A 12968-nucleotide genomic window follows, 5' to 3' on the forward strand; every position below is an offset into this window, starting at 1 on the left:
GAGGTATCGGGTCAACTTTTATTATGGGAAAACCAGTTATGGCGTAGTTGGCCATCTTACATATTTGAACTCCTCCTCATCTCGTTGGGTAAATGGTGTATCAAATTCGGCGGAGTTATTGCCAAAAGTATCCACGTTTGAGGGACTGTCCAAAGACCGTCAAAAATCCGATGAGAAGGCGTTTGCTCGATGGTCACATGGCCCCTTTCATTTTCTGACATATCAGGAGCCGGCCTTATGACTTTCCAATTGTCCGGAAGTTCCATTTTTTTTCTTTATGTTATGTACCCGGAAGAGATGTTCTGTCATATTGGCCATGCGGTCGTGAGCTTTACCGCATTCTTGAACGGGACACAGGAATGGACGTGGCACATCATGCACCCCCTGAAGGTGACCGATAAAAGTGTCTCGATGAGACTCAGAATTGTCACTACCTCATGAGACTGTCTTTAGAAAAGTCTTCTCAAATCGGCGCGATTTATCCAAGCATTTATTTTTTATTGTTGGAAAACTTACCAGGCTTTCTTCTTTCCATCAAGGGATGACGATCCGCCTTCTAGGTCGTCGGTTTGATCGTTCCCATGGGATGTAGTCCCAGGAAGCTTAACCTGCCGGCCATCGAAGGCATTGAGTGATAGTAAATTGACTAGCATTCCATCATGCGGATCTTCATTAGATGTCACATTTAAGTGTTCTGCATGGGTCGTCCAAGTATTGGAAGCTCCCAGAATAGTGCTTTCTTGGTCCCTCGTATCACCATCAATGCCAAATGAGTGGCTGCTATATTCATTGGCCTTTTCCCCGCTCTCCCAAGGAAAGTTTTCGTGTGCCTGGCTTTTGGAATTAGGACTATGACCTAAACCTTCTGGGTTAGCATTCCCGACTGCGCGCTGAGGAAAGTGTTGACAAGTACCAAAATTTTTCTCCCAGGATTTTGCCCAAGAAAAAACAGAGAAGCTATCAGGTGTCCCCTTAATTTGACTGAAGGACGAGGGTGGAAGCTTTGGTGCCATAGCACCAGGTGGTACATAGTCTATATCCGATGGCCAACCTTCTAGGTAAGAAGATTCATCATGAAGATTGGTCTCATCTACTATTTGAGAAAGCCCCTTGGCTAAAGCAGTACTAGGTGTGCTTTCATCTCCGAACGCTGCCAAAAATGTAGCATTGGATGCTGTTCCGGAAGAAGCTTCTTCGCTTGAAGTTGTGCGTGGGAGGACAAACAACGCAAGTTGTTCCATATGATGTCCAACATGTCGATCAAAAGTCATTGGCGGATGAAGTGGCACTTGGCACAGAGGACAGTTGGAACCACTCTGCAGATCGGCTAGAAGAGAGTGCGACTGACACATGTGATCATACCACTTTCGACGACTTTCATATAGCTTCGATGGTGTACTGCACTCGCTCGATATGCAGACATATGGCATTAAGTCCCGAAAGACGTGACGAGCCCAGTCTTTCTTGCCCTTGATTTTGATAACCAGACAACAATATGGACACTCGAATGGGTTTTCATCGGCAGATTTCTTTGGTGGATTCGGAAAGGAGAGAGATTCATTGGACGTGAATATGCTGGGGGCATAGGAAGTTTCGGAAATGCCGGAGGTGGAATTAGTTTCAAGGAACTGGAGGTGGTCTTCTGCTAATACCACCTCCGTGGCCACTGTTTCTGATAGCTGTGTACCTGTATCCCCATCATTAGATAGACCCTTACCAAGCTTTGCTCGATGTCTTGCAAAATATTTCAGAACTGCCTTCTGCCTCGCCATGGCAGCGCTGAGGCGAGGAATTATAGAATTCTTGGCATTTGGAAATTTGTGGGAAATGTGTTTCTGGGCCCATAATTCAAAATATGATTCATCTTTGATTTTCACGCCGAGAAGACGATCATGGTCGGCGGGTCGGCGAATGGCCATTGACATCTGGAATAGGAGGTTGATAGTGTTTCGCAAGCTTTGAAAAAGCATCTGGATGTCTGTCATATCATTGTCCTCAAGCTCTAGCTCGCTATCCTCAAAGAAAATCGCATCGTTTTCATCTTCAACTTGGTTTTCATCTTCTATGACGTCGGCCAGGTCTCGAAGTAGCCTTAGCAATCGCTGCAAAAGTTTGACTGTTTCATCCTTCAGGTGCGAAGCATCTCGAAGCCGATAATCCAGCGACGATTGACCGGTCTGATGAGCCCCAATGTTTCCTGCCCATACCCGAAGTCGTCCCAGCTCATCTAGCCAGCGATGCTTGGAGACTTCATTTTCGTATCGCGTAAGAGCGCCCGAGTTGGTGGATTCAGTGAACTCCTTCAGACAGTCATTGAGAACAGTTGCAATATTCGGGGCCATGGCGTGATGGCGATGAAATCTAGACAAAAGAAGATAAGCCAAAGGCGTAGAGAAGCAGGTAGAATGACTAAAGGTGAGGCTGAAGGTGGGGTAAGACACAAAGGACAATCTCACCCCTCTGGATTTTGTGTTTCCCCCTCTATCTGGCTTCTTTTGGTATTGTCACTCAGTCATGGTCACAGGAATAGAGGCAACAGGTGTGGCTCTGGCTATCCTACCTTTGCTTGTGAACCAGTTAGATAATTATGCACGGGGAATCGAAAAGATCAAGGCCGTCCGACGCTACAAATGGCAGCTCGAAGACTTTTCGAGCGGATTGAGTGCCCAGTATTCCATGATGGTTAACACTTTGGAGCTTTGTTTGGATGGTGTGGTCGACGATCATGATCAAAAGTCTGACTTGATCAAGAACCCCAGAGGCCCCGGGTGGAAAGACCCAACATTCCAAAGCCGACTGACACAAAAGCTCAACCGGGACTATGTCCCATTTACTGGTACAGTGCGAGCACTATGTCGTTTACTGGAAGATCTTTCCAAAAAGCTCGGGTTGGAGACAGGAGATTACCGCAGCGTGAGTCGCGCGTGGAAATACCCTTAAAGCGATAAGGTCACTAAAACCGAGTCTTCTCTACCTCCAGGCAATATCAATAAATCCTCTGAACGCGCTAAAGTTTCGGAAAATCTTCAACACGGCGATATACGAAGATCTATTGGAAAAGATAGACAAGACAAATCAGATCTTGAAAATTATAAGCGAGCAATCCCAACATCGGGAATCATCTCTCAAGAAACCAGCGCGGCGCAGAAGAAACCTCAAACGATGCCGCGAAAAGAGGGCGCATGCAAAGGCTCTCTATAGTATCCTTGGAAATGGCCAGAAAGGCTGGAAATGTTCATGTCAGAATGCACACTTCGTTGCTCTTCAGCTCAACGCACATTACATGGACAGCACAGATGACATCCACCTTGCACCCCAAGCCACCAGCTTTTATATGATTACATCCCCTCCGGAGAACTGCTCATCCACGAGTGACCGAAGGCGTTGGCACGAAGTTAGAGTGCAAACTGATCAAAGTGCCCAATTGCCCTGCAATTCACAAGACTGCACCCCAGGACGGGAATCCAAAGTAAATTTTGAACTACCAAAAACAAAATTTCTGGAAAGTGTCCAGTCAATACCAACAGCTCTGGGTGCACCCAGCGCCAGCGCCGCTCTATGCTGTGCATTTGATCAGGTTAACATAACACCGCCGAATTCTAGTTCCAAATCCATTGATTACATCTTCGGAAATAAGGCCACAGAGGCTGGCTACTACATGAGCCTAGTTCGGACTATTCAAGATGAAACGAATCTCCGTTCTTTACAAGAAACCCTTATTGGCTCTCCATCCACCCCCGATTCCTCAATCCAAAGCCCAGGGGAGTTGAGCCGCCGAGACAGACTCTACCTTGCAACACAACTCGCGTGCAGCCTTCTCGAGCTACATGGAACCTGGCTTCAGCAGCACTGGGGAACAAAAGATATTTTTTTCCTCTGTGGCAAGGAATCTCAAAACTTACACTACGAACGTCCATACCTTCTGCGCACAGGTCTGGATGTACCCGAAACAGACACAAATAGGTTTCCTCACCGAGTGCACAATGGTCAAGACTCCAATGGACACTCGAATAAAACGTTGTTTCCCCTAGCATTAGCCTTGATAGAGTTGTCCCTGGGAAAGGCGATATCAACACTGCGTCGGCCTGAGGATGGAGAGTCCTCGGAGGACACGTCTATGCTCAACACGGTAACGAGATTGCTGCGAACGGTATACTGGGAAAGTGGGTCAAATTATGGAGACGTTGTCAAAGAGTGTTTGTATTGGTCTCGAAGTAAAGGTGATGGCTTTGAGGATCCTTACTTTGATGAGTCGGTGTTTGACACAATTGTGGCCCCTCTCCTTAAGGATTATGACTACTTCGAGGGGAATTCGAGGGCCTTTCAATTAGAATATAGAATGGCATAAAGTGGGATCTAGTGACCTAAATCCCTACTCATATCATAATATGTTATTTCACAGAGATATTGTTGGCACAGGTCACGAGACATCAGTCACGTCATACTGGACCGCGGTCTCTTAGCAAATGCCTTTTTCAACCAACTTCAACGACTGCAGGGAATTGCTGTCTTTTTTAGTGTAAAATCAATCATAACAAGCACAATATTAATTAGGGGGAGCTTTGAGTTATAACCTCCGAAGTGGATGCATTGACATTGAAAGTTGCCTAAGCTGGAGCGTGAGGAGTAGAGTTGGCGCGCAGAACAGGAATCCTGTAACAAAAGTTGGGTTGCGTCATTCCCTCTTTTAGTAAGATCGTTTATTATATTTCTTCTATTGCAAGATTTAGAATACATATGAATATTCTCAATCAGAATTTACTAGAGAATAACCGAGGGTAGCGAGGAATGAGAGCGGTTGGTACAACCAAAGTATCTATACACTTTTAACATCCTGAATACCCAATTTGGATTAGAGCCATGTACAAATGCGGTAAAATAGAGTCGCCGTCCGCTAAGATCTTGCGTCTCCACGTATTCAAAGCTCAAAATTGAGAGGAATTGAACCCCCCAGAGCGACGATCTTCTCCGCAATATGAGGGATCGTCACCCCCCGCTTCCCCTCAGAGGGTCCATGCGCATCTGTTCATGGAGGCCGTTTCAAGATCCCCCCACAAAAGTCAAGAGTCAAGGTACCAGCATCCACATTTCAATAGAACGATCGACCAAATTCAAACACCGAGGTACTCATTTTGAATTCGCGTGTGAATCCGGGGGATGACCGAGGCAGCCATTCGATTCATGTGGACCTGTCAGCATTGAATGCATTGAACAAGAACGCATCGTCAGTGGGTTTGCGACTAAAATGCAAGTTGATTTCCCCAAGTCAACTCTGTACTCTACCCACGATTCATGCCATGTCTCCTACCTCCCAACCAATTTCCGGGCACCTCGGCAACCTTACTCCTGACCAGGAAGCAAAGGTGATTGAATTCTGGATCATCATTTTGACCTCTGTTGCGAATGTCTTGTCAGCTGTGTATGAGGTCCCGATTCCAAAGGGCTCCTCCAGCAAGTTGTTTGCTGCTCTGGACAAGATCAGCGAGCCGACCGTGGAGGCTATTATCAGCGCACTGAAGGGCCAAGGCGCCGATGGAGAGACCTCGAATGGGACCGCACCGGCGGAAGCAGGCGGCGAGACAAACGGGGAAGCCACTGCGAAAAACGAGACGGACAATAAAGAGCAGAAATCACTCGACAAAGTGGACTCCCTCATGAATGAAAATGCCAAAGAGACTATCATTTCAGAAATGGCCAACCGAAAAGTCACGCCGGCACACTTCTCCTCCATTTTCTCGCAACTCCGAGAGCTGGGCGTACAGGATGCAGAGATTAAGTCCATGGAAAATATCCTTTCCACGCTGACGCCCCAGGAAATGTGCTTTGCGATCTTAAAGATGATCAAGCAGGAAAACCCTGATAGCTTATTGCTCCGGTTCTTGCGCGCTAGGAAATGGGACGTTGGAAAGGCATTCTCGATGATGGCGTCGAACATCCTGTGGAGGAAGGAAATGGAGGTTGACGAAGAGATTCTACCCCGGGGAGAGGAATATGCTTTGGAGCAATCCCGTAATCCCAAAGCTACCCCGAAGGAGAAGAAGCAAAGTGCCGACTTTACCAACCAACTCAAGACAGGAAAAAGCTTCCTTCATAGCTTCGACAGGGATGGTCGACCTGTTATCTATGTGAGAGTGAAGATTCACAAGCCAGGTGCCCAGAGTGAAGAAGCCCTCGAGCGTTATATTGTTCATTGCATTGAGTCAGTGAGACTGATCGTGGCTCCTCCGGTTGAAACGGGCGTATGTTCAACTAGAATCTTGAGATGTTGAATCGCGCTGATATATTCACAGACAATTGTCTTCGACTTGACAGGATTCGGGTTGTCCAACATGGTAAGACACATAGTGCAGCTAGATCGAGATACCTAGACTTACTCTAATATTCGTGACAGGAATACCCACCAGTTAAGTTCATCCTCAAATGCTTCGAAGCGAACTACCCCGAGTCTCTGGGCCAACTGCTCATCCATAACGCACCCTGGATTTTCTCCGGTTAGTCATTCCACTAGGAAAACATCGCTTTTCATTGCCAGAATACTTATAACGTCTTATTTTACCAATCAGGTATCTGGAAACTCATCCATGGCTGGATGGACCCCGTCGTCGCATCGAAAGTGCATTTCACCCGATCAATCGCCGACCTAGACAAGTTTATTCCGCGCAACAAAATCCCCAAAGAATTCTCCGGCGACGAGAACTGGACCTATAAGTACGAGGAGCCCGTGAAAAACGAGAACGCGGTCATGAAAGACACCGCGACGCGCGACTCGCTCATGTACGACCGCATGATGATCGGCATCCGGATGATAAGTGCCACAGCAGCGTGGATCTCTGCCAGCTCGCAGTCTAATGGGAAGGAAGAGGTGTCGAAAGTGGAGGAGCTCAAGTCGCGACGGAATGCTGTTATTGATGAGTTCCGGGTGAACTATTGGAAATTGGACCCGTATGTTCGAGCGCGGTCGTTCATTGATCGGACTGGGATGCTTTTGCCTGGTGGTAGACTTGGTCCAGATGAGACTACCAACGGTCAGGCAAATTAGAGATACTTCTTTTGGGTATTGTTAGAATCTGCAGGTTCCTAAGGAATTGATACATTCATTTTATTCAGGCATCAACATGTGATGGACCCACCTCCCTCATTCGGAAGCATGCGATCCGCAGCCATAAAATCCAGGCAGTATCACGTGATACAAACCCACTTTCCCTTTTCGGTAATATAAGTTTCTATAAGATTCAGGTTAACACCTTCCTACTAACCGACGTTCCCCCCCAGTGGCTGAGTGGGTTAACACGGATTAAACATGCAGGCAGCCTGTCCACGAATATGAAAACAAAAATAAATACACAAACAAACAAACATGCTAACCCAACCCCCAAAAATGGGTTGGGCGTGGCCCAGGCATGGGCACTGGGTAAGGGAGCTATCTTTTTTTTATTGCTTACAATGTGCTCCTTTCTTGCTGTATCTGTGCTTACACTGATACTTAAGAAAAAAGCTATATTTCTGTCGATAGCGAGTTGAAAGTTGAAGGGCTTGTCACATCATATGTTGATGCGTGAATACACATTATGTAAGATGTTCGACGGTCTTCCGCATTTATTGTTACAATACATGCTAGAAAGTCCCCTCACTACAACGTCGACGGCCCGAAGGAAGGTTACCAGAACCTGTGATCCTAATGCCATGTTGTTTCATATTTCCGCTACTCCGCTACTCATAGATGACTCATAGAATTCGTTATGATAAATATGTACATTGAATCCATGACTCCTGATGCGTATATACTCGTGAATGCAGCCACCTGGGCAATATATACAAGCCCGTTTCAACTCCATTCACCACTCCAACCGATCATCACAGATAAGACTAACATCAAATCTCTCCTGCCCCTTCCAAACCTTCCCACCAGAGTTACAAGACGCAACAATATCCCGGAGGTCACTAATCATACCACCAGGCCCACTAGCAAAGACACTCGTTGGGCCGCGCACTGTTTGAGCCAAGAAATCATTGACCAACCGCGGAAGGTCGGGATGTCTATTGACATCATCTGAAGCACCCCCAAGGCGCTCTACAGCAGTAGGCTTGTCACATCCACAGCACGCAGAGACTGACCTAGAAGGCGAGACCTGCACGACCTTCTCTTCAATCTTTGGGACCGCCAGATTGCAGTTTTCCGAATCCGAGTTCTCAATCGAGGGCGTCTTGCTCCCCGAGTCCCGTGTAGCGAAGATGCGAATCTCGAGGTTCAATGTATTCCGCGCTTTCTGCAAGAGATCCAGCTCTGCCGCGATCCATTCTGTATTCGTCGTGTGGCGGACCGCCCAGATGAGTTCGACCTTACGGTCTGAGGAGGGTTGCTGCTGCGCAAGTTCTAGCAGAACGGGGAGGACGTAGGTGATGCCGGTCCCGCCGGCAACGCAGATTATGTTGGTGCTTGGTGTCAAGTGACTGGTGATGGACTCGCCATATGCGCCGGTCAGGATGATGGGTGTTGTGGGTGTGCCGGTGGCAGCGAGGTCGGCGACCTTTTTCGTTTCGCCGCTTTTCGCACGGAGGATGTATGAGTGTTGGACTGTGCCCTTTGACACAGTGGGGAGGTTGAGTGGTGTGAAGGGGTGGGATTGCCAGATACTACACTTCGTGAAGGATAGGTAGTAATGCTGGCCGATGGACCAGGGGTCCTGGTTGTTGTGCAGGTCGAGGCGGATGACATCACCGTGTTCTGTGTCTGGGAAGCGGGTGATGGTTGCATCGGCGGGCTTGAAGCCGAGGCCGATAGTACCGGAGTGGTCGGGATGATAGTGTAGCAGGGCTGTGCGAACGAGACGAGCTCCTCGATCGAGGAACCAGAAAATCAACGAGGGCCACATGAAGCACTTGAGTTGCTTCCAGTGGGCCCAGCAGGCGCCGATGTAGACTATGGCGAGGATATAGTGCAGTTTGCGGAAGGTCTCGTAGCCGGTAAGTCTGATTCCCCACGGTGTGCTCAGCACGACGAGTAGGAGCAGAAGGATCATGGCGACGATGCCCCAGACGATGTATGTCTGAGTGACCCACTCGAGTCCGACAGTGGGTTGCGGCTGGTACAATCTCAACTCGACGACGCACCAGCTGATTGTATGCAGGGAGCTTTGTACGAAGATGATGTAGCCCAGCCAGCGGTGAAGAAAGTTGAAGCTCTGGTATGGTAGGCCAGTGATGAGGGAGAGGAAGGACTCCCGGCTGCTCAGCAGCACGGAGAGCGGGGTGAGGGCGTAGGCCAGGGTGCCGATGCGGTCTGACCATGGGCCGATGCTGCTGCGGGTATTGTATACACCGGGCATCTTTGAGACGGGCGTGACCCATGTGTTGTAGAGAATGCCGACAAAGCTGAAAATGAGGAGGTAGCCAGCTAACACAGCGAGGGTGAGCACCTGAAGGCGTGTTGTGCGGCCGAAGATAAACCGAGCCGCATCGGGCAGAAGATATTTCCGAGCTAATGAGGCAACAGAGCGGCGGACCTTGTATAGCCCGGCTAGTTCTGGTGCTGCTAGCATTGGTGATATCTTTGGCGCATTGAACTGGTTCAGGACGACCCAGAGGAGCAAAATTGTGCCAATGACACACCATAGAATGCCTGAATATAGCATTCCCAGGTCATGTGATGCGTATACAACGTCGAGATACTCACATGATCCTGGATCGTTGGTGCAAGGAAGGGCGCGATCATAGTATCCCCAATGAGGCTCTAATGATGTCGCCGCGCTCATGTTCTGGATGTGGCGAACATCCAACTTTGGGGACGACATTATGTCTTCAACTGCCGTGTGCAGTGGTCTGATGTTGGAGACCAAGTATGAGCCTCAGCTCAGTTCCAATGACTTGGAGCGACGATTTAGCTCAAGTTGATCAAATAACACCGAATTCTGCTCCCGGTCGGATTATCTGTTCATAACGAAGCGCAAAAAGAGGTTGTGAGATCCAGTGGGAGAAGCCCACGAGGTTTTATTCATTCCCAGGACGCGAATGCCAATTTGCAAGTTTAAAGTGGCCATTTCGCATTTGCGGCGATTTGAGCACATTTCTCCCACGCCATCGCTGGGTTTCTCCACTTCGCCTTAGCGCAGGTGGAGAGAGGCCACAAGGTTATAAGACCATCGGCCCTCGAGCCCTGATATTGGACGTGCCATTTCTTCAAATTCCTCATCCTCTTACGTCCAGAATACCAGTCAAGATGGAGGGCATGGACCACAGCAGCAGCTCGACCAGCTGCAAGGTGTCGGTGAGTGCCAAGAGAATTGGAGACTCAAGTGGATTCGCTAACCAAAGATCAGATGATGTTCAATTTTCACACCATCGATGCCTGCTTCCTGTCCACTGGATGGCAGATCAAGAACAATGGCATGTTTGCTGCGACCTGCATTGGCACAATTCTGCTCGTTGTGTTAGTCGAGTTCTTTCGGCGCATTGGTCGGGAATACGACAACTTCCTGACCCGCCAATTTGAGCGCCAAGCCGCGCACGGCACGTTTGCCAAGAAATTTGAATCTGCGAGAACAGCCGTGACATTTCGCGCAACGCCATTGCAGCAGTTGACGAGGTCTGTGATTCATGCAGTCACTTTTGCAGGCGCTTATATAACCATGTTGTTGGCCATGTACTTCAATGTCTATGTGATTATTTGCATCTCCATTGGTGCGGGGCTTGGCAAGTTCCTATGTGATTGGATGGTTGTTACGGTGGGAATAGATGACGTGCAGGATGAGACACGGAAATTGGAGGAGACAACGATATGTTGTGATTAACGATTTGATATGAACTTTGTATATACATTTTCTGCTCTTTTAGCGTTTTTATATGAAACAACATGAATTTTGAATTGGTTATAATCCACTATTTCATTATTTGCTCACACGATGTCTTGGAAAATTCAGGGAAAAGCGCTCAATCATGCTCAAATGTTTCTAGTAAAATTTCTTTCAATGCTGTTGTCTTGGATATGCTGTGATGTTCCCCCTTTGTTGCTGGTCTTGGACAACTGTAGTAACTATCAAGAACAACGAATTTCTCCCTCAGAGTGACCGAAGGATATACCTAACCACGCGAAAGGAAACCTTAACAATGAGTATTCTGAATTTTTTTGATTTCTATGTCTTTGATCATTGTCCTTCCAGTGTGAGTCTTAGAGCTGGCTGGGAGGTTTTAAACAGCCATAATTCCGTCCATAGTTAGGAGCTGTCGTTGTTGGAACAGTTTCTTACTGATTCATCAAGCTTTACGTCCTGGAATTGCCATCAAAAATTCGCGTATACCACTCACTTATTATAAGGACCTTGGGAGTAACACCTCTCCTTTTTCATCCAAAAGATGAATTCATCCGAAGGTGCCCAGGAACTTGTGCAGTGCTTCAACGATGCCCACAAAAACTTTACAGCCACATTGAAGAGTCTCATACACACCCTACAGCACGATGGTTTTAGCATGGACAATTGCTGGGAAGTCTGCGACCAACTCGACCTTCTTGATTCCCTTCTAGGTGATATGGAGGAACTTGGCCCGGAGATGGTGTTAGAGGCTCCGCATCTGGCCATTGTGCGTGAGTTTCCTAGAGGATACTTTCTGGGTTATAAATTCCTATTTGATTGCCTTGGTGTTCAGACTGGCTTGGATGATGTTCGAGGTATTTTGGCTGAGTGCTTCTACGACGACTGTGCTGAGGTCGCTTGTATCGGGTTGGAAGGTCTCCTCGCTAGGCTTCCATTCTAGTTGATGAATGAATTTGAGTCATGTCACAGCGTTTGTCTGGGTAGTTGAAACGTGCATGAAAGGTAGAAAACAATTCAGGCAGAAACGTATACACATTCAGGTATCAACATGTGATCAGGTCCGACCTTCCCCCGCAAGTGGCTGAGTGGGTCCGGCGCCTTCCGGCTACATATCGGTGAAGTATGTCCCAAGCAATCGTGGGATTATTCCACTTATGGATAGACTTAGCCTAGTCATAGCTCCTGACATGGGAGTTATTAGTTGGTGTTATCTTTCCTCTTCATGTCTCCTCCCCTATGAAGAATCCATTTTGTAACCCAACGCCCTCACTGAACAGCACATGTAGCGGCACAACTGGAATATTGAGCACGGATTTTTAGATAATATACTGAAGTATCCTAATTAGCATGTAAATCTAGGAATCGAATCTTTCACAAATTAATTGGAACTATATAAAATATTACCAATGTAAAAATTAAATTAAAATACCGTCTAATCTCTTCATACATGGAACCGAAGCTAGTTATATTTATAGCTTCCAAAATGTCTTGTTCATTGGTAACAGAAACAGAAAGAAATTGTTATCTCGTGATTTGTCAACTTTTAGTTGATCGAAAGCAGACTGAATTAGAATGTCAACGTGTGATTCGGGGATGCAGTTCTTATGTAGAAGCTGGTGATGAAGTTGTCAAACTGCATCGACGGCGGTAATCTCAATTTAGCAGGAGTCGAAATCCCCGGAATGCATGTCAAATTGGGGTTAGCGTTGAAGCCTAATGTTACGTTAATTATAAAGAAAAAACTGGGATTCTCAACACAGATCAAATCAAAATGGTCCGGTCCGATAAAAAACCAATTGGAGAGTATCCCTATTGTCATTATCATGTTCAAAAGCAAAGGCTCAAACTGTATATACCAATTAACTAACAGCCATGAAGATATGAACGGTTGTTTTCGGGAGCAGAGAGAGAAAGACAACCCATAGTAGATGAGGGACCGGATGATAACCACCAATAAGGTATCCAATCTAAGAGTTTCAACTCCTGAACTTCAGTCTTGGTATGTATCTCTGCCTTTCTAGAAGGCATTCAAACCAAGGGCGTGCCAAGACTCTTGCCAAGACTCTCCTGCCGAGCCGCGCCTCACCGGCCCAAGCGTATTGGCTCGATTCCTTATCCTACCTGTCGACGGGTGTACCTGCCTGGGTCGTTATGGATTCA

The 12968-nt window shown here is 47.3% G+C and overlaps 6 protein-coding genes across 6 annotated transcripts; 4 read left to right on the top strand and 2 right to left on the bottom strand.

The window, feature by feature from the left end:
* Positions 1–222: 222 nt before the first annotated feature.
* On the bottom strand, positions 223–2342 carry PEX2_074300 (uncharacterized protein; the record flags this gene model as incomplete). Its single annotated transcript, XM_016744700.1, has 3 exons — positions 223–430; positions 517–1054; positions 1718–2342. The coding sequence occupies 3 exons, from the start codon at positions 2340–2342 to the stop codon at positions 223–225; spliced, it is 1371 nt and encodes a 456-aa protein (XP_016600620.1).
* Positions 2343–2514: 172 nt separating this feature from the next.
* Positions 2515–4348, top strand: PEX2_074310 (uncharacterized protein; the record flags this gene model as incomplete). Its single annotated transcript, XM_016744701.1, has 2 exons — positions 2515–2913; positions 3014–4348. 2 exons carry the CDS (start codon positions 2515–2517, stop codon positions 4346–4348), a joined length of 1734 nt encoding a protein of 577 aa, XP_016600621.1.
* A 949-nt stretch (positions 4349–5297) lies between these two features.
* Positions 5298–7039, top strand: PEX2_074320 (CRAL-TRIO domain-containing protein; the record flags this gene model as incomplete). The annotated part of the gene is made up of 4 exons (XM_016744702.1): positions 5298–6239; positions 6291–6332; positions 6392–6491; positions 6564–7039. The coding sequence occupies 4 exons, from the start codon at positions 5298–5300 to the stop codon at positions 7037–7039; spliced, it is 1560 nt and encodes a 519-aa protein (XP_016600622.1).
* Positions 7040–7835: 796 nt separating this feature from the next.
* Positions 7836–9791, bottom strand: PEX2_074330 (ferric reductase family protein; the record flags this gene model as incomplete). The annotated part of the gene is made up of 1 exon (XM_016744703.1): positions 7836–9791. One exon carries the CDS (start codon positions 9789–9791, stop codon positions 7836–7838), a length of 1956 nt encoding a protein of 651 aa, XP_016600623.1.
* A 425-nt stretch (positions 9792–10216) lies between these two features.
* PEX2_074340 (copper transporter family protein) lies at positions 10217–10787 on the top strand (the record flags this gene model as incomplete). Its single annotated transcript, XM_016744704.1, has 2 exons — positions 10217–10264; positions 10317–10787. 2 exons carry the CDS (start codon positions 10217–10219, stop codon positions 10785–10787), a joined length of 519 nt encoding a protein of 172 aa, XP_016600624.1.
* Positions 10788–11349: 562 nt separating this feature from the next.
* PEX2_074350 (uncharacterized protein) lies at positions 11350–11748 on the top strand (the record flags this gene model as incomplete). Its single annotated transcript, XM_016744705.1, has 1 exon — positions 11350–11748. One exon carries the CDS (start codon positions 11350–11352, stop codon positions 11746–11748), a length of 399 nt encoding a protein of 132 aa, XP_016600625.1.
* Positions 11749–12968: the final 1220 nt, after the last annotated feature.

The sequence above is a fragment of the Penicillium expansum genome (genome assembly GCF_000769745.1).
Source record: "Penicillium expansum strain MD-8 chromosome Unknown contig258, whole genome shotgun sequence".
Lineage (NCBI taxonomy): Eukaryota > Fungi > Ascomycota > Eurotiomycetes > Eurotiales > Aspergillaceae > Penicillium > Penicillium expansum.